Raw genomic sequence first — 23,624 nt, 5'->3', positions numbered from 1 at the left:
TTCACGCAAAGAAAAAAGGCGCACCTTTGATTCTCGCTGTAGTATTGTTGCTGCCACCGACATGTCGAGGAGACACTGTGTGTTTCGTTGTGAAAGCGAAACTACTTTGTTTGGCCTTCCAAAAGAGGACACAACTAGAAATCAGTGGTTAAGTTGTATTTACAACACTGTTCCAGAACAGTTCAACCCAAATATTCAGATGTGTGCAGCACATTTTATAGAGGACTGTTTCCTGATCCTGCAGAGTAGCCTAAAATGTGTCTGTGCACAAAGACTGTTTCTATAAAGTGGGGCAGTTCCAACTTTGCAAGGACAGTCTGGCGCTTCTGACTCACAGACTGTAAGTACATTTTTATATTTAAAGACTTTGCCACTGATGATTCAAACGCGAGTTTTGGGCAGTGTAGAGTAGGGCTTGTTTGTCGTTTCTCCGATCACAAATACAGACATGGTTTTATGTTTACGCGGCGCCATACGCAACGCGTAAAAAGACAGTATATGTCATTATAATCAGTAATTATGTCCCCACTGGATGCAACAAATGCCTCGTTTGTAATGGGTTTTTTATTGGTGTTGTCTCATCGTGCCAGGACACAGCATCACAGTATGGTAAGGGGCGTAACATTTCCGTCACACGCTTGAGGAATTCGGCCAATCACAACGCACTGGATAGCTGGCCAATCAGCGTACACCTCGCTTTTCAGAATGATGAGCTTTGTAAAAATCGACGCGTTTCAGAAAGGCAGGGCATAGAGGAGAGACAATAATGTACAGTATGTGGAAAATAATGTGTTTTTAACCTTAAACCGCATAAACACATTGCATTACACCAAATACACAACATAATGTTCTTTTTAGCAATGTCATATGACCCCTTTAATACAAAATATTTAATTACAAACTGCTTAACTGAGAGATGACCATAAAGTTCTACATTTTGTATTTGTTTTCCACTCTTTTGCTTTGTGCGACAATTGCTTGATTGCTTGTTTTTATTTTTTCAAAATCTTAAACTGTGTTTCTCTTTTACATTTCTTTACATTTTATCATGAAATAAATTTTTAGCAAGAAGTATATTTAATATTTTATATTGAATATTCATATATTTGTATTTAGTATTACAGATATACTTTATATTTAGTAGAGCCCAACCGATATATCGTTTAGCCGATATTATCGGTCGATATGAGCCTGTCGCCGATATATCGGTATCGGCGAATATGCCACCGATATGATTTTTTTTTTTTACAGAACATATAACGCAGATTCAATGCTTCTGAATGGTGTAATTACTTAGTTTGTCCAGCAGAGCGCGCTCCATTGTTTGCTACTGGCGATCCAGGTCAGTGTAGTAAAGAGATGCGCGGATGAGCTCAAACTTCACCCGAGTCCGCTGCTTCAAATTATCCGCCCGCCCCCCACCCGCACCTATATTTGATCGTCACATTACAATGATTCTAATTCTTAGTTTTGCATGATGATATGATGAATGGATGGTTCATTTTTAACAGCAGATTCAGTGACTTTAGAGACTAGAGCTGATCTGCGCATCACGGCATGCGTCTGCGGCACATTAAAGCCTGTGTTACGGCCACCGGCGCTAATCGCGGCCACTCAGTCAATGCTGGTGTTTATATTCAATAGAATAGAGTTATAATGTATTTTGTCCCGCTCGCGTCTGGTGTAGAATAGAACCCATTATAATCAGTGATGTTGTCTACACTGGATGCTGTAAACTGATGCCTCGTTCTATTTATGACGTGCTGACACAAAGTTCAAATGATTTTCAACGGTCGCTTTGTCACGCCCTGTTGAGGTGTAGACACGGTGTCAGCATAGTTTGTCAGTACAATCAGTGACGTAGCAGATTGAAAAGTTAGTATCTTTCTGCAGTCCAATAGACGGCAGTGCAGTGGTGGCTTGCGTCTGTTGAATGGTGATTTAACACTACGTTGTCACCTAGTTGGAGAGACTTAATGCTTAGTAAATAAACAACAATGTCCCCGTCTTTTACTCTGGCAATGAGCTTATCATATTCGTTTGCTACATTAGTAGGGACTTATGATTTCCACGATGCAGAAAACATGGATGGAATCGCGGAATCCAGTCATAAAAATGGAATTTACTGTATAACACGGAATTTCATGGAATTTGTCTTATTTTTTATGAATAAATAAAAAACAGGTCAGTACATATATATATAGACTGTGTCTGTGAATATTAAACTGCATTAAGACGATTTAAATACAAATGTTCTGCATGTTCATTGGATTACCAGAAAATACACAACACAGTTTGTGGAAAATATATTATGAATTATTATTTATTCATTTAAGATGTTTACATTTGGAAAAACTGTGCTTCATGCATAAACCTGCCCCTGTTGGTTTGGCAGTAGCTTGCTTGCCCTACAGTTACCTTGTTTAATTTCTTAATTCAAGTTATAGTTATAGTATATATATTGTTCCATTTGGTCCTCACACGGCACATGGTGTGACCAATCAAATATAGCTATAAAAAATAAATTAATAATAGTGATAATATTCTTGCACTTTATTATTTTTTTAAATAAAATAATAAACTAAATAATAAAGTGTGATAATACTATTTTATTTTCAAATAAAAAGGAGTATTAAATACAAATACAATTATTTTATAGTAAACTTAAAAATAAAATGCTAATATTTTTATTATTATTATTTTAATTTGAACCTTAATTATTATTTTTAATTTGAATTATTTTAATTTAGCATTTTCAAACTTAAAATCAGCAAGCTTTTATTTTGGTGGGTTGCCGGCAAGTAAGTATATACAGTTCCGGGTTTAACTCTTAAGTGAATGAAATGTCACAATTTTGCATTGTGCTTTGAAAATGTTAGCGGGTAGCCTAGATTTATGCTTTCAGTTTGAATAGAAATCTTATACAGTACAGTTTGTCGATCTAAAATGGTAATTGTGCATTAACAGCTGTCAACCATGTCGGTACACAAACGCGTGCTCTGAAATAATTTACACAGCGCGTTTCTTATTTTGGTCGTGCATGCGGACCTGTGGACCACTTATGTGCACCCCTGATTTTAAGTGTTTGATCACCACATTTGAGTTATAATTGCAAAAAATGTGTTTATATATATATATATTCTGTTTATGTAGACTATATACTGTATTCTATATACAGTACCAGTCTAAAGTTTGGACACACGAGTGGGAATTGTGTCCAAACTTTTGACTATACTGTACTTAATTATAGCCTACACAAAGAAAATCGGGCGATATTATCAGTATCGGTCTTTTTTAATCCATAATATCAGTATCGGCCCTCAAAAAACCCATATCGGTCAGGCTCTAATATTTAGTAAATAAAATATTAGTTATTTTGTCTTCCAAGACAATGCACACACACACACACACACACACACACACAAACACAAAACAGATACAAACAGAATATCTTCAGAATAACTAAAAAATACTGAGAAATTCTACAGTGCAGAGTATCAGTAAACAACCTTACAAGGCAACTCATAACTGACAAATCAGACAAATGTTTTTAGTTAAAATTAACAGATTTTTTTCACTGAGACGCAAGTGAGTGTCAGTTAGATCCTAAGAAAACTGAGATGAGCAAAAGCACATTTCAACATGTTGTGACAAGCCACTCAAGTGCATTTCCTTTAGAAAATGTTCTCCTAAAGCATCATACATATTTATCTCCATTCATATTTTGTCACTGCAAACATCACTGGTCATCTGCTTTTCAGACAATGCGTTTTTCCCAAAAGTTTGTTTAAGGACTGTCACACAGCACCAAATTTTACAGCAATCACATCCATTTAGAACATCATGCAATGCTGTGACACTCTTACAAACCCAAGGAAACAAGGCGTAGGTTGGAAAGCCCTACAACATTACTGAGCCAAAACCCTTCAGGACACAGATGCCCCCATTAAGTCACACACACATACCAGCACTTTTTAGAAATCTTCATCAAACCCTAAAGTGGCCTCAATAGTGTCTGAACAGTAATGATTTAGTTTGTAATACTTTACAATAAGATTCATTTTGTTACATTAGTTAATGCATTATGAACTATATTTTTAACATCATTTATTCTAGGTAAATGTTTAATGTTTATCATTCACGTGTAATCATAAAAGGTATTATTAATGTAATATTAATTTAACTAGAAATCTTAACATATTAATAATATATTTAGATATGTACATTAACCAAGATCAATAAAAGCTGTATTTTATATTGTCAGTTTATAATACTTAAAGGGAAAAATTGAAAATTCTGTCATCATTTACTAACTCTCAAGTTGTTTCAAACCAGTATGAGGTTCTCTCTTCTGTTGAACACAAAAGAAGATATTGTGAAGAATGCTGCTAATCAAACAGCTGCTGGAAGCCAGTGACTATTATATAAACTAGAGCCTGACCGATATATTGTTTTCCATCACCACATTTGAGTGATCATTGCAAAAAAATGTGTTTATGTATATACAGTATATTCTGTTTATGTATATACTGTATTCTATATATAGTACCAGTCAAATGTGTGGACACACGAATGGGAAAGTGTCCAAACTTTTGACTGGTACTGTACTATAATATTCACAAAGAATATCGGCCGATATATTGATATCTGCCTTTTTTTTCTCCCTAATATCGGTTTCGGTATCGGCCCCCAAAAAATGGGGGCGTGATTAGTCGTAAATCTCCATCACCTGCTTTCAGATGGAGCGGCATTTAATACACAGAGCCGTAGGTCACTGACAATTAGGCAATATCACGTTCATTATCACAGGCGATTCAATTTGCGATAATGAACACGATATTGCCTAATTGTCAGTGAACTACGGCTCTGCTTAGTAAATGCCGCTCCATCTGAAAGCAGGTGATGGTGATTTACTACTAATCACGGAACCGGCTTTACTGACGAGATGCGCATGACAATGGCATGCGATTAATTGCACAGCCCTAATGCCTATTGTTAACATATTAGCTGTTTATTAGCACATATTCTGCATGACCATATTCAACACCCCTAATCCTAGCCAATACCTAAACTTAACAACTACCTTATTAACTAGAAATAAGCAGCAAATTAGGAGTTTATTAAGTCGTATAAATAGTTTGTTAATAACGAGAATTGGACCTTAAAATAAAGTGATGTTTTATATATAACTTTTATATTAACAAAAACAAGGACAGTTATAAATTAATATGAATGAATGAATGAATGAATGATGCATGTATATAGTGCTTTTATTGTGTATTGTTGTACACCCAAAGCGCTTTACAATCATGTGGGGGGGTCTCTCCTCAACCACCACCAGTATATAAAATATAAAATTGTGTTAAAGGTGCAATAGGTGATTGTCTTCAGAAACATTTTTTGTTATGCTGGTTGAAAGTCTCTTCGCATCCTGATAGCAATCATGAAGTTAAGTGGTCTAAATGTATTTATCTGTATTTATATATTCTGTGGAAGGCGTAGGACCAAGAAATGTTCGTCCAATCAAAACGCTCGGTTTGAGCGTTTTAATTGGCTTTCCTACCTGCCTGTCAACGTATGTATCTGCATACCTCTGCGCACCCGGTTCGCGCAGACAGGATACGTCACCAGCGCGTTCACGCACGCTGTGCACTGTGCAGACAGAGCGAGAATGGCAGACAAACACCAACAACCTGATCTTCCTGCCTGGTATTGTAGTACTTTTACTAAATGTACTATAAAGTTTTCTCACTGGTGAATGACACACGATGTAGCCCAGCGGTTCCCAATTCCAGTCCTCACGATTCAGATAACCAGCTCGTTAGAAGTGAGGTACGTGCATGAACTGTGTTCCGATCAAAATATGATAACACAGTGTTCATTGCTCTCTCCTCCCTGAGCAGGGGAAATACGTTGAAGTTTACTTCACTTCGGAACATGGGCTGGAATTGGGAACCACTGATGTAACCTATTGTAGTAATGTTGTCTCTGGTATTCTGGTCTGTGAGCGTATATGTGTTCAGGGGGCGTGGCTTTGGACGGCGATTGCACGGAGGGTGGGACGTTCGCTTTCAGTGCTATCAGGCTAAAGTTAGCATTTTCCAAAATCTCCTACTGCACCTTTAAATCTCATTCTGTATGTTTATCAATAAAATAATAGTTATTGAGGGGAAAAAAAGAAATAAGATTTCAGTTTTTGAAGAATATCCTATGGAGCAACAAATTGCTATAGATTCTTACATGTAATAACGTTAATGTAACATTAATATAAACACTAACACCCCAAAGAGCCTTTCTGGCAAATGCATTTCTCATTTCTTCCTTGCCTTGTTTTCGGGTTATCAGTGAATGCCTGGGCTTTGTAATGGGTGGCGTGCTGTTGCCATGGTGCATTAGCAAACACTCTGAAAGGTGTTGATGTAATGCATCTTTAATGCATAATGTTTATCCAAAGTAGTGTTGCCCAGAGATAAGACGCACTCCTAAACATACCCGATATTTGAAGGTTGGAGTATTTGTGTGTACATGTGTGTGGGTGTTATCACATAATTCTTTTAACTACGCATTAAACACCCCTGCATCCACCCACCCAAGCACTGCAAGTAGTTGTCGCACTGAAATTAAACCCTCACCATCCGCAAAAACAAAACCTGGCTCAGAGAGCTTGTCATATAGAGGATTTGTGAGTGCCCATATTTATGAAAATGCTATCATGAGGAAGAGGGTTTGTGTTTTGAACAACGTGTGTGTAGTACAATTTGTGTGTTGTAAAGGCCAAAATGTATACATTGTGTATTGTGTAACAAGGTCTGTGTGCATGCATGTGAGCTCATGAGCTCGAAACGTACTTGTGTGGGTTGACAGCAAATTAAAGTAGGAGGTGAGAGTGAGTGGATGGCTTCATTGTAAAATTATCATCTCGCATCTATGGGAAAGTTGAGCACGGGTCACAGGTAATGCATGTGGGTGTATGCGTGTGAAGAGAAGAGTGTGAATCACACATGCCACCTCACATGCTGCATGGCTCTAAGAGCAACAACCAACAAAAACAGACCAAACTGCATCAGGTTGTGAGTAGACCTGTGCTGCTTAAAACCGCAGTGCAACTTATTAGAGAACACAGAGCTAATCTGTTTACCTACCACAAAACCAGTCATAAGTGTCAATTTTTCCAAATTGAGGCTTGTACATCATCTGAAAGCTGAATAAATAAGCTTTCCATTGAAGTATGGTTTGTTAGGATAGGACAATATTTGGTCGAGATACAACTATTTGAAAATCTGGAATCTGAGGGTGAAAAATCGCCTTTAAAGTTGTCCAAATGAAGTTGTTAGCAATGCATATCACTAATCAAAAATTAAGTTTGAATATATTTATGGTAGGAAATGTATAAAATATCTTCATGGAACATGATCTTTACTTAATATCCTAATTATTTTTGGCATCAAAGAAAAATCAATAATTTTGACCCATACAATGTTTTTTTGGCTATTGCTACAAATATACCCGTGCAACTTAAGACTGGTTTTGTGGTCAAGGGTCACATATGTTCAAACTGATGCACACAGTTTAAACTGTTTTGTACTTTGCTATGAGTGGAACTGCATTACAATAGAGTCCACTGCGTGATTCATCTGGTTAACACACTAGCTTTTAAAGTGTTTTCATTAGGGATGCACTCTGTCAATAATGATAAGCCCATAACTATTTTCAGTTTATCGACAGACCAATAGTTGATTTTCAAAAATAAAGTAAAATATTGTGAAAAAGTTTTAAAATATAAAAATATTTTAAAACAAAATATGTTTTCCTGTGATGGGAAAGCTGAATTTTCAGCAGCCATTACTCCAGTCTCCAGTATCACATGGTTCTTCAGCAATCATTCTAATATACTGATTTGATGCTTAAGAAACATTTCTTATTATTATTGATGTTGAATTTTGTGTAAACAGTAAAACTTTGTTTTTAGGATTCTTTGATGAATGAAAACTTCAAAAGAACAGCATTTTTTGAAATAGATATATTTTGTAACATTATAAATGTCTTTACAGTCACTTTTTAAACTTAAAGTTAGTGTACTGTATATTTATAAATTTAAATCCGTCATTTAGTACATTTAGGTATCACAGCATTACAATGTACACTATGACAATGGATATTCATTTTGAGATTTGCTCAATATTACACTTAACAGTGTTATTAAATTATTAGTGTTTTTAAAGATGAACTTAAAAATAGGGAAAATTAGCATGCACATACTACAACACACTACTGTGCAAGTGTGCATTTAAAACAGCTATAAAACTTTGTGCTTTCATTTTCAGTTGTGTTGGAATTTTATAGAAACTCCTCCTGAAATAATTACTCTACACCCTAGATCCAGTACAGTTTTGCTACATGTCAGAATTGTCTTGCTATTTCTGGCACATGTATTATATACAGTGTTGATGGTGAAGACTAGCATATCCTGAAGCAACATAAACAGGGCATCCTCTACCCAAAGGACAGAGAGCTCAAGGCCGTAAATACATAAAAAAACTACACACTGGGTTTGTTAGCAGTGGAAAATACCCAACACCACCTGTGAAACTCCTGTGCAACAAAGATAATGCATGTGTGAGGACAACATGTCCCAGCTTGAAATATCTTGAGTCAGTTAAAAAACAATGACAACTTCTTAGGAATCCAGAGCTACTGTGTGGAGAAATATGAGCTGAAATCTCATATTTGAACACCTGAACGAGTCCTAACCAACACTCCTACTGAAGTCACAAGTCTTCTTAGGGTCTTTTGAAATATATCTAAAATAGCCATAAGGTCAACAATGCAGAGTGAGTAAATATAGCTTTATTCTTGGTAAGGATGACTTGACACCATAAGCAACTAAAATGATGACTGTCATCAGTCACATAATAACACTTAATACATTCCAAATATGACAATGGACTGGATGTATAATTTTCTGCATTAAAGTACTTCAGAAGACCATTTAAGAATGCTAGGAATTTGCCATTTCCACGGTCTGCCTTTTCCTGTTTCCTATTTTAGCTGCTTCTCCTGCCTTGCGAGCTGAGGGGAGTGCGGAGGAATTCGTGGGGAACAGAAGCAGATCTCCCGCTCTCTGAACATTCCTAACTGTCATCTTGGCTTTTCCCGCAGCCGTTCATTATGACGACTACTAGGACTGAATCTTTTCGGTGAATGAATCATTCGTGTTCATTACCATGCACCGACTCAACACAAACTCGTTAACAGTGGAGTAAATGATAGAAGTCCTGCATAACATCACCAGAGAAATGTCATTTTCTAGTGCTGTCAAACGATTAATCGCAATTAATCGCATCCAAAATACAAGTTTGTGTTTACATATTATATGTGTGTGTACGGTGTATATTTATTATGTATATAAATACACACACATGCATGTATATATTTAAGAAAAATATGATATATTTGTATAGTTGAATATATCATATAAATATACACATGTATATACAAGTACATTTTTCTAAATATATACTGTATGTGTGTGTATTTATATATACATAATAAATATACACAGTACACACATTACATAATCAAAAACTTTTATTTTGGATGCTATTAATCGCGATTAATCATTTGACATTTTCACAGGAAGGTCCAGTTATGCGGAGATGCATGTCTCAAGTTGTTATTATTGACCATAATAAGCAGTACACATAAAAGCAGAAAATCATTCTTTTCAGTTCGGGCCATTTTGATAGAAAGCTTAAACGTCTCCTCGCGAGAGTGTCCTTAATGACAACGTCAATTTTTTTTGCAAGTTAATTATTCACGTCGTGCAATAAAGAGTAGCTAAACAAAAGAACAAATCCCTGCAGGTCCTATGATCAACAGCCTTCAGAGTTCTGTGTTTCAAAACACAACCCACACAAATGCATTCATTTTCATTTCATAGGCATTGGTGTGTTCTGCTGATCTCCAAAGATGGAAATGAAAGCCCCTGTCAAAAGTGCAAGGGGATTTCCATAGTAGGCTACTCAGTATGTGGACAAGCTGGTCACATAGGAAGTCTTATTATGGACAGTAATAATATCCACTACTGTAGTCCCACACGTCCTCAGATGTCCAGGACGGGTGTTTATAATGCTTCTGGAGACAATTGAATTGACACTGTCCTGTCTGCAACATGTTCTGTAACATTTCTATACATGCTGACGCAGACGTTTCATCTGCTTACTGTCGAGTTAGGACTACAGCAGATGTTTTAAAAAGCCAACACATCTTTAAGTGGTTAAAACGCGACAAAACACATTTTGGGAAACATTCCCGTTTGAAACTATTCTAAGCGCATCTCACCGAGCAGGCGCAGCGTGCTAAACATACATACAGCATCACTTCATCACTTGAACGTTACCTGCTTCAACCGTATCCGTCAGGTCGTAATTAGATGCTGTCCGGGGGAATTCTTTCAGTTTTCTTGTGCTGAGGTTCAGAAACCCGGAGTTCGCCGCATCCTCCAGAGCTCTCTCCAAGCCCCGGTTGAGAGGCAGGCTGGTGCTGGAGCCCAGTCCGCTCAGGTTCGTCTGTAATGCGGCAGAGGGGAGCTGGGAATGAGCACGGGGCTCCGGTCCCAGCGTCGCCATGTTCGCCCCGTCGGGGGGAAAAAAAAAGCTCGTCGAAAGGCTCTGCGATCGGTATATCCCAAAGAAAACGTGCTGGTCTCAACAGCAGTGGGTGAATTTCCTCCTAGTGCGCTATCTGACTGTGTCCATAACGCGTCTGCGCAGTTTGTTTATGGACCCGAGCTCGTGCCAACAACGGGCTCGGTGGCCTTTACTACAGCGCCATCTGCTGTACGCGCTCAGCAGCTGCAAACAAATGGTGATGTTGAGCAGAATGCTGTTAGAAAACTTTACTGAACGGATTATAAAATATTAAAGCCTCACCTTTCGGGAATTCATGGTTGTTATACAAAATGGTATTAAGCACACAATAGGTGCATGCTCTCTATTTACTCTCTTAATTATTTTTTTCTAATTATAACTCATAATTAGAAAAAATGTCTGAAACTAAATAGTAATATGAATAGTAAAATGAAATAAATATCATTTTATTATACAGCACACACCAGAGTTTTAATTTATAACCCTATGTGTGCTGTGCTACAATAAAATACTATTTTACTCCAAAAGTTAATTGTGCATATTCATTTTTCTTTTTTGATAGCTTCATATCCTACAGAACATTTTAGTCATTCATGTTACTCATGCAATTTAATTAGTTAACATTTTTATGAATTGGTCAGACTGAGTTAAACAAATTATTTATTAGGATCAAGGTTTAAAATATATGGCTGACTTGTGTAATTACATTAAGTGTACTGTAATGACCTCAATAACTGACTTTACCTAAAGGATTTTTTTTTTAAATGTGACATAAAACATATTAAACCTTTAAAACAATTAGGTTATAATGTTTGCACTTTATGTTTGCTCTTGCTTCAGTTATATACGGCATGCTTCCCCCATTAGATTGGTCATCTAATCAAGCAAGTTAGACACTGTTCTGCTTCTCTAAAGAAATCGTGCATTGGCTAATATTTAGAGACTGAGGAAGTGAAACTGCTGGAGACTTATCAGATCATATCATAAACGAAAGCTGCAGCTTTTCTTCTAGTTTCCCGAACGACATATGGTGAGTTTGACTGTTTTTTAAAATCTCTTTGCTAGATCAAATATCACATAATCAAATCTTTACCCTCAGCTGTCTGTCAGGATCATTGTGAAACACCGTTGCAGTTGTGAATCTTAAAGGGATAGATCACCCAAAGTTTTATTTTCGATGAAAGAGTAACCTGTCATGCAGGTTTGAAACAACAATCATTATTTTAGTGATTTGTAGTTTCTCCCAGTGACATGTACTTAGACAGGATGATGGTAAAAAATAAACTAGACTATTTAACCAAAACTATTTCCCTTTATCCCTGAGTGTTTTACTGTCCTTTCCTCGCAAATGCAAATGTGGGTAATAGCTGTAGCTTTGTTAGCTGGTTAGTGAATTCTGATTGAAATGATAATCACTCTGACAGCACTGATGATGATGGTATTTATGAAGATGGACTGAAGATGTGCGAATGTAACGCCCCAGTCGCTGAATGGGATTCAGGCCTGTTCGAGCCTGAGGAAGAGTACCATCTACCCCGGAGCAGCCCTGTCATATCCCGCAAGAGATATAACCCAGAGACAGAAAAACAGTTTGGTCTGTCTTTGACACCTCCAATATGGGAACTATCTACCTCTCCGACTGTGAAATCGAACTATTCAAGTCCACATAGACTGGTAGAGTCCAGTCGCTCGGAGAAAGAGAGAAACCTTGATCACTGTGATTCACCCAAGGGCTCTTCAGGACAGACACAGTTCCTCACAGATAATCATGGCACAGGAATTTCACCTGTCTCTCAGGACACTCGCAGCCACTCTTTTGTTTCTGGCCGATTACACAAGGGTTTCCAGTCAAAGACTAAAAGAAGAGCCTGCTCTGACCTCCCACCAGCATCTGGTCAGAGGAGCTCAGACCAAGCTAAGAAACATGGATCATGTGTAGATCACTCCACTGCAGACCTCTACAGTCTGGACCAGGTACACTGTAAAAAAAATGATTTCTTGAATTTACTTAAAAATATAGTGCATCATTTTTGCAAGCCACTTTTTAAGCATTTTCACATGGAATCTCTAGCAACATTAAACCTCAGCAGTACCTAAATATTTAACTTAAATGCCAACTAACAAACTAAAGTTTTTGAACCCTAAAAGTCTATATACTGTGTCGATGCATTTAAATCTTTTAGATTATTATATGAAGACTAGATATTGTTCATGTACTTTGTATTACATTTAATTAACCTTAAAATTAAATTACTTAAGGGAAATGACAACTAGATAATTACAAGTTTTATTGGTAACATGTAAAGTTTTATAAATGACTGTATATTAACAGCCTAGAGGATCCCTTTTTGTTGACATTTTGGCAAATCCAGCTTCTGTTTTAGATGTCTCGTTACGTTTGGCAACTTAAAGTGTGTATTTTTATCATTGTTTATGTGCAGGAAAATGCTCATTTTGTAGTTGTGGATATGGTGCTGGAAATGCTGGAGGCCGTGAAATGGGTCGTGTGTTTGCAGCAGTTAAAAAACACTCATCCTCATCAAGACAGATGCGAAAAACAAAATACCTCAAAAACCGACTCAATCTATTCCTTTAATCGTGGGTTTGAGGGTAAGATCAGATTGAGTTGCAGCAAAGCCCTGTGTCATCCACATGTGATGTGGTTCTGCCAAAGATCAGATAATGCTGACCTGCTCTCTTTAAAACTAACAGCTCGTCATTAATTAGCATTTACTTCTGCAGTATTTTACTTTTCTAAAGTGTTTTGTTTCGGACAAGTGTTTTGCTGAAATTCACTTTACTGCAGTTATAAGTAACATTCTACAATAATGTTCAAATGTTAACATTAGGTAATGCATTTAATTAACTTATAAATATACTGTTGTTTATAGTTGATAAATATTTGATAATTTAGTAGATATTCTTTCATTTTCAGTCTCATCTATGGCAACACTGTTTAATATAAACACAACTGGTGCCATCTTATGTCTCAGTTATCAAATGTGGCGGATCAGGATTAATGTTGTACAAATAATGTAAAGTATTGCATGCCAAAGTATAAACCTTATTGTAAGCTGCTACCTAAATTACCTAATTATAAAATAAATGTATTTGCATATATAGTCATAATGCAAAAGAAGTCACCCAACATGCATGAATTTTACACATAAATCTCTTCATATTCTGATGCAAATGAAAAGAAAAATCATGTTGGTCATATAGGAAGTGTATTTGTTTCTCTTCGTTTTTTTTATTTCTTATCTCTGCCAGACGACAGCGTCCCCAAACTATCTTCAAACAGATACTCCCTGGCTTCTTTTCAGAGGTATGCAGTGCATTCTGCACTTACAAAGTCATGTCACTGTGTTTGGTTTTTATGCATAAATTCCCGGATTGTTTTATTTGCAGTTGTCTACAGAGCTCCAGAATGCAGTGTTCTGCTGAAGATTTAGCCCACCATTTGGTGTCAGAGTTCAGGAAGCAGTGGTTCCCCTCTGAACTACTGCAAAACCCTGACAACCTCAACTCTGCTCTGCAGGAAGTGAGATTGGTTATGCATAAACACACATTCATGCAGTGAGCACACACAGGTGCAGCCACAGAAACAGACACACATCTCCCTTTATCTGCCACATGCTGTACATACATGAAACATTTTTAAGGACATACGGACATTATAATAATAATTCATTACATTTATATAGCACTTTTCTAAGCACTCAAAGCGCTTTACATTGTGAGGGGAAATTAATTAATTTTCACAATATTTTAATTAGTGCTTCTAATAAATGAAAACACACACACACACACACTTCTGTCTTTTCCACAGGTCTCTGTCCTTGTTATGGCAGATGACAGGATCAGTCTAACTGAAGACATTGTGCAGAAGACCAGAATGAGAGGAACATTAACCTGGGCTCCACCCAGATTTCAGATCATCTTCTGTGTCCAACCAACACACAGGTCAGTAAGACCACCATATCCACATTAACAGAGTTTTTACATTCATGAAAGCTTGACTCTCTTGGTCAGTGTTACACTTATGAAAAACTTTAGCAAGCATTTACTTAATAAATATAAAGAATATACTTAAGTGCAAACTGAATGTAATGTTTTTGTACAGTTAACTGCATGTTTTTTCACATAAATGTTTTCTAATTTAAATTTCTAAACTTATTTATATTAAAATTATATGTAACAGGTGCTTCAAATGCTTTTTGACATACTTAATTGGGACTTTATATGTAACTGCCAAATACTGATTTATGGTAAACTACTGTAAGTAGTTCTACTGAAACTTGCATTTCATGTATTTAAATATATGTGTAATTGGTCATTTGCACAGCTGAAGCTCATATATTTACTCAAAATTGAATATAGAATAATAAACCATAGTTAAAAATAAAATAAATTGTTTTTTACACATGCTTTAGTTTGTTTGTCAACACAACAAAATGTACATCTTTAAATTATAATTTTTTTTTTAATTAATTAAAATTTTCTTTAAATCAAACTTTTCATTTGACATTACAATGCACACTTTTTAAAATTATATTTAAGTGTTTTAAGAAACAGTCATGAAAATGTACTCGTTTAAATTACATACATTTAAGTGGTCTTTTATTTCATTAATATAACATTTTCTACAAGTACAGTTTTTAAAAATGCATTTTTAAGATTAGAAGTACACTACAAGTGCACATTGATACAGGCATATTTCTTTTTCACAAGGGTATGTAAATATTTGTTTATCTGTTTATCAGGCGCAGTGATGTTATTGCTTCCCAGCACTTCCTGTGTGCAGGCTGTGGTACTAAAATCGAGCCCAGTGAGTAATAAAGCTGCTCCTATATGAGCCATGTGATCCAAAGCTTTGAGTCCTCTGACATTAAAGGGATAGTTCACCCAAAAATGAAAATTCTGTCATTAATTATTCACCCTCATGTAGTTTCAAACACGTAAGACCTTCGGAATACAAATGAAGATATTTTTGATGGAATCTGAGAGCTGTCTGACCCTGCATAGACAGCAATGCAACTGAAATGTTCCCAAGTCCAGAAACGTAGCAAGGAGATCTGTAAAATAATCCATGTTACATCAGTGGTTCAACCACAATTTTATGAAGCTACGAGAATACTTTTTGTGTGCAAAAGAAAAAAAAAACGACTTTATTCAACAATTCGTCTCCTCCGCGTCACCCTGTAAACAGCGTATGCTGTTCTGTGTCAGCTGTGTCACACCAGATCTGTTTCCTACATTGTTGGATTTGATTTGAATGGAAACAGCGTATCCGTGTGGCGCAGCTGACACAGAACAGCATACGCTGTTTACGTCCAGCGGATATTCTCCAAAATGGCACCAGGGTGATTATCTCTTAAGATAATGATATTATTAGGAGACGAATTGTTGAATAAAGTCGTTTTTTTTCTTCTTTTGCGCACAAAAAGTATTCTCGTAGCTTTGTATAATTGCGGATGAACCACTGATGTCACATGGATTATTTTACAGATCTCCTTGCTACGTTTCTGGACTTGGGAACATTTCAGTTGCGTTGCTGTCTATGCAGGGTCAGAGAGCTCTCAGATTCCATCAAAAATATCTTGATTAGTGTTCCGAAGATGAACAAAGGTCTTACGGGTTTGAAACTACATGAGGGTAAGTAAATAATGACAGAATTTTTATTTTTGGGTGAACTAACCCTTTACGCCTTCACTACTCTCTCCCAAAGGGTACATGAAGAAGTTGCGGTATTGTGACTACCTGGGTAGATACTTTTGTGATGGCTGCCACAGAGGTTTGGAATCAGTGATTCCAGGTCGGGTTCTGAATAACTGGGATTTTGCACGATATCCAGTCTGCCATTTCTCCAGACAGTTACTGGACTCTATATGGCAGCAACCGCTCTTCAAACTTACAAGTGTGGCCAAGAACCTGTACAGTCAGGCCAAAGATCTGCAGCGTTTCAGAGTGAGTTTCATTCTGCCCTGGTGCAATATTAATCACAGAATAATAATAATTGAAGTACTCTTGTTAAAAGTTACCTATTGTTTATTCATTGTTATATCTACTGTAAATTCTGGTCAGATGCCTCAAGTTAGCTCTGCAGGAAGTGAGAGTAATTATGCATAAACTCACACATTTTTTTTTAAATTTACACATGAACTGTTTTTAATTACACTACTTTTCAAAGGTTTGGGGTCAGTAAGATTTTGAATGCTTTTGAAAGAATCTTTGCTTTTAATGCTCACCCAGACTACTTTTTTTTTAATCAAAAATAAAGTAAAAACAGAAATATTGTGAAAATATTTTACAATGTAAAATAACTGTTTTCTATTTTAACTTAATTTTTATTTCACGAGCAAGGACCACGCCACAACCAAATATGTAAATGAATAGTTTATTGTTCAGAATGTTAGGGATGAGTTGGAAGAGGATGAAAAGGTAAAGGGGATAGGATGATGGTCAGGTTGATCTGGGCGTCTGGAATTGATGGCCCGGAGAGACTTAGGATGGGGGTATCATCTCGTTTGTACAGGTGCATCTCAATAAATTAGAATGTCGTGGAAAAGTTCATTTATTTCAGTAGTTCAACTCAAATTGTGAAACTCGTGTATTAAATAAATTCAGTGCACACAGACTGAAGTAGTTTAAGTCTTTGGTTCTTTTAATTGTGATGATTTTGTATATTTTGGCCAGACGATTAGGACCCCCGATGCAACCTGAAAAGAAGAAGGATAACTGATTTGATTAAAGGGGAGGGAAGGGTGGGTTCGAGAGAAAGAGACAAACAGAATTTTGTGTGTGAGGTGGCCCGATATATGAAGGATTAAGGGAGTGAGGTGATTGGTAGAGGCGTGGCCTCGCTCCCGAACCTCAGTTAACTAGTTAACTCCCTTTATTTGAATTTATTGTGATGGCAAAGCAGAATTTTCAGCAGCCATTTCTCCAATCTTCAGTTTCACACGATCCATCAGAAATCTTTCTAATATACTGATTTGGTGCTCAAATAACATTTATTATTATTATTACTGTTGAAACACTTGTGCTGCTTAATATATTTGTAGAAACCATGCTACATTTATTTTCAGGATTCTTTGATGAATAGGAAGTTCAAAAGAACAGCAATAATTTTAAATATAATTTTTTTTGTAACATTATAAATCACTTTGTCACTTTTCATCAATTTAATGTGTCCTTGCTGAATAAAAGCGTTAATTAAAATCTTACTGACCCCAAGACTGAATGGTAGTGTACATAATGTAAAAAAAACAAAAAATTAAATTAAAGGATTATAAGAAATCAGCTATTAGATATATATATTCTCGTTTTGTACTAGAATCAAAGTGCCTTGATGTTTTTTGGCCTTCGCATGAGCTTTTTGTAGAGTATCTGTATGTCTTTTAATGATTTCAGGTCAATCAGGCAGCATTATATTAATTGTGTGTTATCATTTATTTTAGGAACTACAGGAGCAACTTGTATCCATTAAAAAGCTTCTGAGCGCATGCAGACTATCAGCTGGGTGATTTACTAGCCCTCTTGTTTCTGACCTTTTTAAAAACAGAGAATTCATAATGAACATTCTTGGCAGATAAATGTAGCCTTAAAACAATCAGTATATGATGTTTCTTTAAGAAAGTTGGGTGTGGGTAGGTTTTTCTTTTTGACACTTGTTTCTCTAACCAGAGTACTTGACGAGTTTGAACAACTTCCTGCTCATCTGATACAGGAACCACACCTCTTCTCAATGCATGACCTCATCAGGGTAAAAAAGGGTCAGCTCTGTACCATAGCGAAAGCATTGATGCAGTCTGCTGTCACTCACATCAACATATGTGAGGTTTGTCCTGCTGTTATTCGGATGCACACACACGTATATATATATATATATATATATATATATATATATATATATATATATATATAATGAACAATACACCACCAGACAGCTGCACTTACTGTCATGTGCATATTGTTCCGTGTTGATGCCCACAAATAAAATAATAAATGTATACATGGATAGTGTTTGAGAGTGTTTAACAGTCCTTGTCCGTGTTCTTCAGCTGTGTCAGGCCAAAGGTTTTATCTGTGAGTTCTGTCACGGGGAGGAAGTGCTTTTTCCTTTTCAGAGAGACACCTGCACCCGCTGCCAAGGTCAGACATCAACATACTACAAGTATTTTCAACACACTCTGTTAATAATTACTGTCAAAGTCTTGAGACATTTGGAAGCAATGTTTTTGTCCACCTTGGGTTATAGTGCTTAATCATTTAATAGTCAGTGGAAGATGAGAACTCAATGAGAGTAAGCTGATATAAGGCCATTCCTGTATTTCATAAAATGACAGTTGCCTTGTACCTTGGATTTTTTCTTCTTCTTCAGACTGCAGAGCCTGTTTCCACATCTCATGTTTCCGTCATGAATCATGTCCCAAATGTGCCAGACTGCAAAAACGAAATAAACTTCAGGAAGACATCAAGTTATGAATTCTCCTACATGTCCCTCACTTCATTTTAAAGCTGTGTAAAAACATCCAGGTGTTCAGAGCTCTTGGACTGTTCAGCTACTGACATGCATTACATGCTGAAATTTTGTAAAGCATAGATTAATCTATTTGTTTGATGTTGTACATTGCATTTCCATTAAGTAACAAGCATTGCAATATGTTCATATTTTGAATGGTTACAGAGAATCAGGATTAATTTAAGTGCCAGAGAATGTGATCACTCCGATTTGAAAACACACAGCTGATATTTGGACATAAAAATTCAGCTGTACACATTTATTCTTATTCCCTGACAAAACAAAATGTTTTTTTCCCCTCCATTTCCACCACATCTCAAATTATGGAACGTATTTAAAAGCATTCTGGAGTCTAATTTACATTTTATATTATGTAATATTAAAAATGATTGTTTTTAAAAATATTTTATTCATTATTATTTCATAATTGTATTTATTTTTTAGGATTTAAGACTAAGATATGTTTAAGATTTAAAGTCTGAGTCAAGAGGAAAACAATAATATACAGGCAGTTAAATAGAAAAAGTGTCCTATTTAAATTTGTTGAAAAACATTTTTATAAAACCTATTATTTAAAGGATTAATGAATCGACGAAAATGAACTGTCAGAAGTGGGATTCGAACCCACGCCTCCATTCGGAGACCAGAAAGCCCGCTTCACAGGAAGGTTTAAACCTTGAGTCTGGCGCCTTAGACCGCTCGGCCATCCTGACTTCCGTTACTCAGCGCACTAAAGCCTTTCTGTCCGGTTTTTAGTCATCCGTCTTTTAACACGGCTTCTCTCACTCGCATTTAGTGTTGCTTGCCACCTTCAGCGAGGCTAAATAAGGGTCACCCTTGCAGAGAAGCATTTCAGTTAAAGGTATCGGCCTATTGTTTTTTTGTTGTTTTTTTACAATTTGGATAGGCTGTTAATATAATGTTCCATACATTATCAGAGCTTGTTAGACATAATTATTATATTCTTAGACTTTATTAGACAGATGAATTAATAGATTATAATTCATGTTAGGCCCTATATTGATTAATTTATCATTTATATTAATCATAAACATATACAGAATAAATCATCATATTTGTCATATACAATTTGGCATCCAAAAAGTTTAAAAAGTGCTAAATTATTTAGATAAAAATGGAACAAATAATTACATAATAATGTAGTCCTAATTTAAGCAAATGAATAATAAAAAAGAAAAATTCATCCCATCCAGGTAACAGCTGCAGAACTGTCAAAAAAGATATATTATAAATCATAAAACAGAATGCTAACGAATCTCTAATTAATGTATTTATTTAAAAAATAATACAATAATAATCTGTAGCTTACTAAACAATTAAAAAAAACGAAATCCTTATGAGCAATTTAATACTTTTTTTCTTCAGCTATTTAAGTCAGCAAAACTGACTCAGAATGCTGACCAGTGCCCAGTATCTCCTTATTTCCCTAAAGTCTAGCACACAAACGCTTTCTTACGCATTTCTCTTCACCCAGAAATGGTTTTACTATTCTGGTTTATAATCTTTTCATATTTAATAGTCAGTGTTGTAAGCGCTGTTTGTGGGTGCTGTAGTTTTGCTCTCGTGCTCTGCTATATATTATACACGTTTTACAATAATTATTTTTAAAATAAATTCGCAGTGGTTTTCAATCCTGTTCCTCGGGACCCACAGCTCTGCACATTTTGCATGTCTCCCTTATCTTGAGTTCATGGAGCTCTTTCCTAATGAGCCGATGATCTGAATCAGGCGTGTAAATTAGGGAGACATGCAAAATGTGCAGAGCTGTGGGTCCCCAGGGACAAGTTCGAAAGCCACTGCATTAGAGATTCGTTAGCATTCTGTTTTATGATTATGCATAAAACAAATCAAGAGTAACGCTCGTTCACAATATATAACAAACAACATTTTTGTCAAGTTTAAGTAGTTAACTTATGCACACAATAGCATAAGAAAATGTAAATATAATGAAAAATGTTTCAGTCTACTAAAAAAAAGGTTTTAAAAAGTTGTGTAAACGCTTCCTCTAGTGGTGGCAGGACTGGAGCAGGTGTTGTGCCCTTCAGGAAGTGAAATGAAACAATGACCACTGGTTTTTTATTATTATTTATATTTCCTTTTGTACTGACCAGTCTTACATTTATTCCATTTCTACAGCAGGGCGTTTTAAAATTTTTCATCACAGGCATGGTGTCAAGCAGGATTTTGGGGGCAATTCCAGAAGCACCAGCTAAGAAAAGAGCACAGCCTTTTTATATTGTGAATTCGGCCATAGAAAACACAAAGTATCTGCTAAAGTCAAAGACACTCATAAGCAGCCTCATGCAGTGTGTGATGGCCTCAGAGAGATGGGTTTCCTCTGGAGAGATGCTCATCATGTACTGATGAAAGAGCAGCAGGGGGCTGATGTCAGAGCACTGTAATGTTGACTCTGATTGATGGCCCTCAGCCGCGGCGAGGGGTTCATGAAACTGCATCTCTCTCCCCCCCATCATGCATGTCCCTTCGTTTCAAACATTTCATGCTTGTCAGTAGTTTATTTCATTTATCTCACTCTCTGTCTTTCTCCGCATCCTCTAGAGGGTTTCTGTACTCCTTGTCCTTTGTGATTTAAGGTTGTTGTTTGTTTTTCTCTGTGACTGGGTGACCAGGAATAGTGTATGTGCAAGTTTTGCACAAGTTCTGTAAGGAAGAAAGGAAATGAAGAAGAACCCGGACATCCAGGACCAGAAAACTGGAAGCGTGAATGGGAGTTTAGGCCTAGCCAAGTATGTCCAACTAAAGAAAAACTTGTCACTCTATTCTAGTCCATATCTCATGACACAAGCTGTTTGATCAACTGTGTCGTTAATGACTAATCGCATGCTTAACTGAAGAAACAGAGGCTGAAGATATATGTGCATGTTAAATTAGGTGCATATATATGCAGTCTAAAATGCATCCACATTATTTGAATGAGAATATGTGGCTTATCTAGAATGTTACTTTATTTATTTATTTACTTCTTCTGTTACATACTTATACAAAGACGTGACTTTCGATTGCCGTTTCATCTTCGCTGGCATATACCAGTTGACTGCAAGCAGCCTTTTTTTTTTTTGCAAAGAAGAAAGTGTATTTTTACTTCTTCATCTATGAACCAGCTAAAATACGACACATACACGATACATACGCGTGCAAGGGGCGGGCACCATAGACATATAAATACCTAGACGCCTCATTGGCCGTTTCGGTCCGTTGCTGCGATACGTCAACGCGTCCGCCATATTGGTGCGGGCAAGAGTTCCCTGTAAACAAACGCAACGAACAGGGAGAGCTGCGGTTTTTCTGTATAAAAATATGACAACGTTTGTTTTTAATCAACGGATATCAGTGGTTTATGATCTACGTGGTGTACAAAAAAAATCCAGATACTTAAAATCTCGATAGTTAAATTAGGTATTAAATAAATTTAACTAAGGAATTACAAAAGCTCACACTTGTGTAAATTAAATCTTCTCAAAAAGTATTTTCTGTGTTTAACCTCACCCTTTTAGCTTTTCTTGTGCTTCAGGTCAGAGCATACCTCGCTCACACCTCACACTGGCAGGCTCCTTTATATATATTTTATAGCACTAAATTGATGCAATTATTTACAGGTACATAGTCCAAAACAGACAATAACAAAGATAACTGATGGCATGAAAATACATATGTGATTTGGCACAACAACAGTTCAGCAAATATATTTGTAATATAGAAGATGCAACAGTAAATAATATATTTACAGTAGTATAACATTTTTATAATAATTAAGAATAACATTCAATAAAAAAGTAATTAGTACAATAATATATTAGCATAATAATAGATTGATAATAGGGTATAGCGTATAGTATGATACAGAATGCCATGTATGTATAATCCTTTAATTATAGTATGTAAAATACAACAACAACAATAATAATAAATGAATAATAACAAGTAGAATATGGAATATCACTTGCAGAATAGACAATAACAATACAATTAGTAGTGTGTAATGAGTAGTACCCTAACAGCATAATCAAGGGGCGGGCACTGTCACTATGTCAAATCCAGGCATCGCGCTTCCTTGGTTACCAGCCTAGCAACGCCAATACATTTCACAAGCGGATAGGTTACTGACCGAAAACAGGTAATGTTAACAAACTAAACCTTTTAAACGTATCTTAACAACAACTTACAAACACATTTCCAAATAAATTATCGTGTTTAAGTTATTGCTCGACCTGCAGACCGTTGGACAGGTGACGAGCTGTGTTTTTATAAAAATGTGCCAAACTCTCTTCTCACAGATGTGTTGACATCTGCAAGATACGACGTGGCTTCATTTTAAAATGTGAAAACGACCAATTTAATTCTAGTTCTGACCAGTTCAATGTAAAGACGAAAGTGCTGAACATGGAGATTCCGGTGAGTGAAAAGTGAAG

General features: G+C 36.2%; 2 protein-coding genes and 1 non-coding gene across 8 annotated transcripts in view; 1 reads left to right on the top strand and 2 right to left on the bottom strand.

Annotated features, from left to right (window-relative positions):
- lrch1 (leucine-rich repeats and calponin homology (CH) domain containing 1) overlaps positions 1 to 10,757 on the bottom strand; it is a 60,940-nt gene extending 50,183 nt beyond the window's left edge. For all 6 annotated transcript variants that reach the window (XM_016238767.1, XM_016238768.1, XM_016238763.1 and 3 more), the window contains exon 1: positions 10,400 to 10,757. In XM_016238767.1, the coding sequence (XP_016094253.1) occupies positions 10,400 to 10,628 (229 nt within the window). In that variant the 5' untranslated portion in view covers positions 10,629 to 10,757. The remainder of the gene's footprint in view (positions 1 to 10,399) is intronic.
- Positions 10,758 to 11,603: 846 nt separating this feature from the next.
- rubcnl (rubicon like autophagy enhancer) lies at positions 11,604 to 19,484 on the top strand. Its single transcript, XM_016238761.1, has 12 exons — positions 11,604 to 11,679; positions 12,074 to 12,623; positions 13,091 to 13,259; positions 13,920 to 13,974; positions 14,058 to 14,190; positions 14,479 to 14,612; positions 15,413 to 15,477; positions 16,378 to 16,616; positions 18,110 to 18,171; positions 18,336 to 18,489; positions 18,713 to 18,803; positions 19,033 to 19,484. Exons 2-12 carry the CDS (start codon positions 12,111 to 12,113, stop codon positions 19,134 to 19,136), a joined length of 1,719 nt encoding a protein of 572 aa, XP_016094247.1. The 5' UTR covers positions 11,604 to 11,679; positions 12,074 to 12,110; the 3' UTR covers positions 19,137 to 19,484.
- A 292-nt stretch (positions 19,485 to 19,776) lies between these two features.
- trnal-caa (transfer RNA leucine (anticodon CAA)) lies at positions 19,777 to 19,886 on the bottom strand. Its single transcript has 2 exons — positions 19,849 to 19,886; positions 19,777 to 19,822 (listed from the first exon to the last, which is right to left on the bottom strand). It is a non-coding gene; the product is annotated as a tRNA-Leu (tRNA).
- Positions 19,887 to 23,624: the final 3,738 nt, after the last annotated feature.

Source organism: Sinocyclocheilus grahami, unplaced genomic scaffold, assembly GCF_001515645.1.
Source record: "Sinocyclocheilus grahami isolate Dianchi unplaced genomic scaffold, SAMN03320097.WGS_v1.1 scaffold547.1, whole genome shotgun sequence".
Classification (NCBI taxonomy): domain Eukaryota; kingdom Metazoa; phylum Chordata; class Actinopteri; order Cypriniformes; family Cyprinidae; genus Sinocyclocheilus; species Sinocyclocheilus grahami.
The sequence above is the reverse complement of the archived record's forward strand: the minus strand, read 5'-3'. Positions and strand labels throughout refer to the sequence as shown.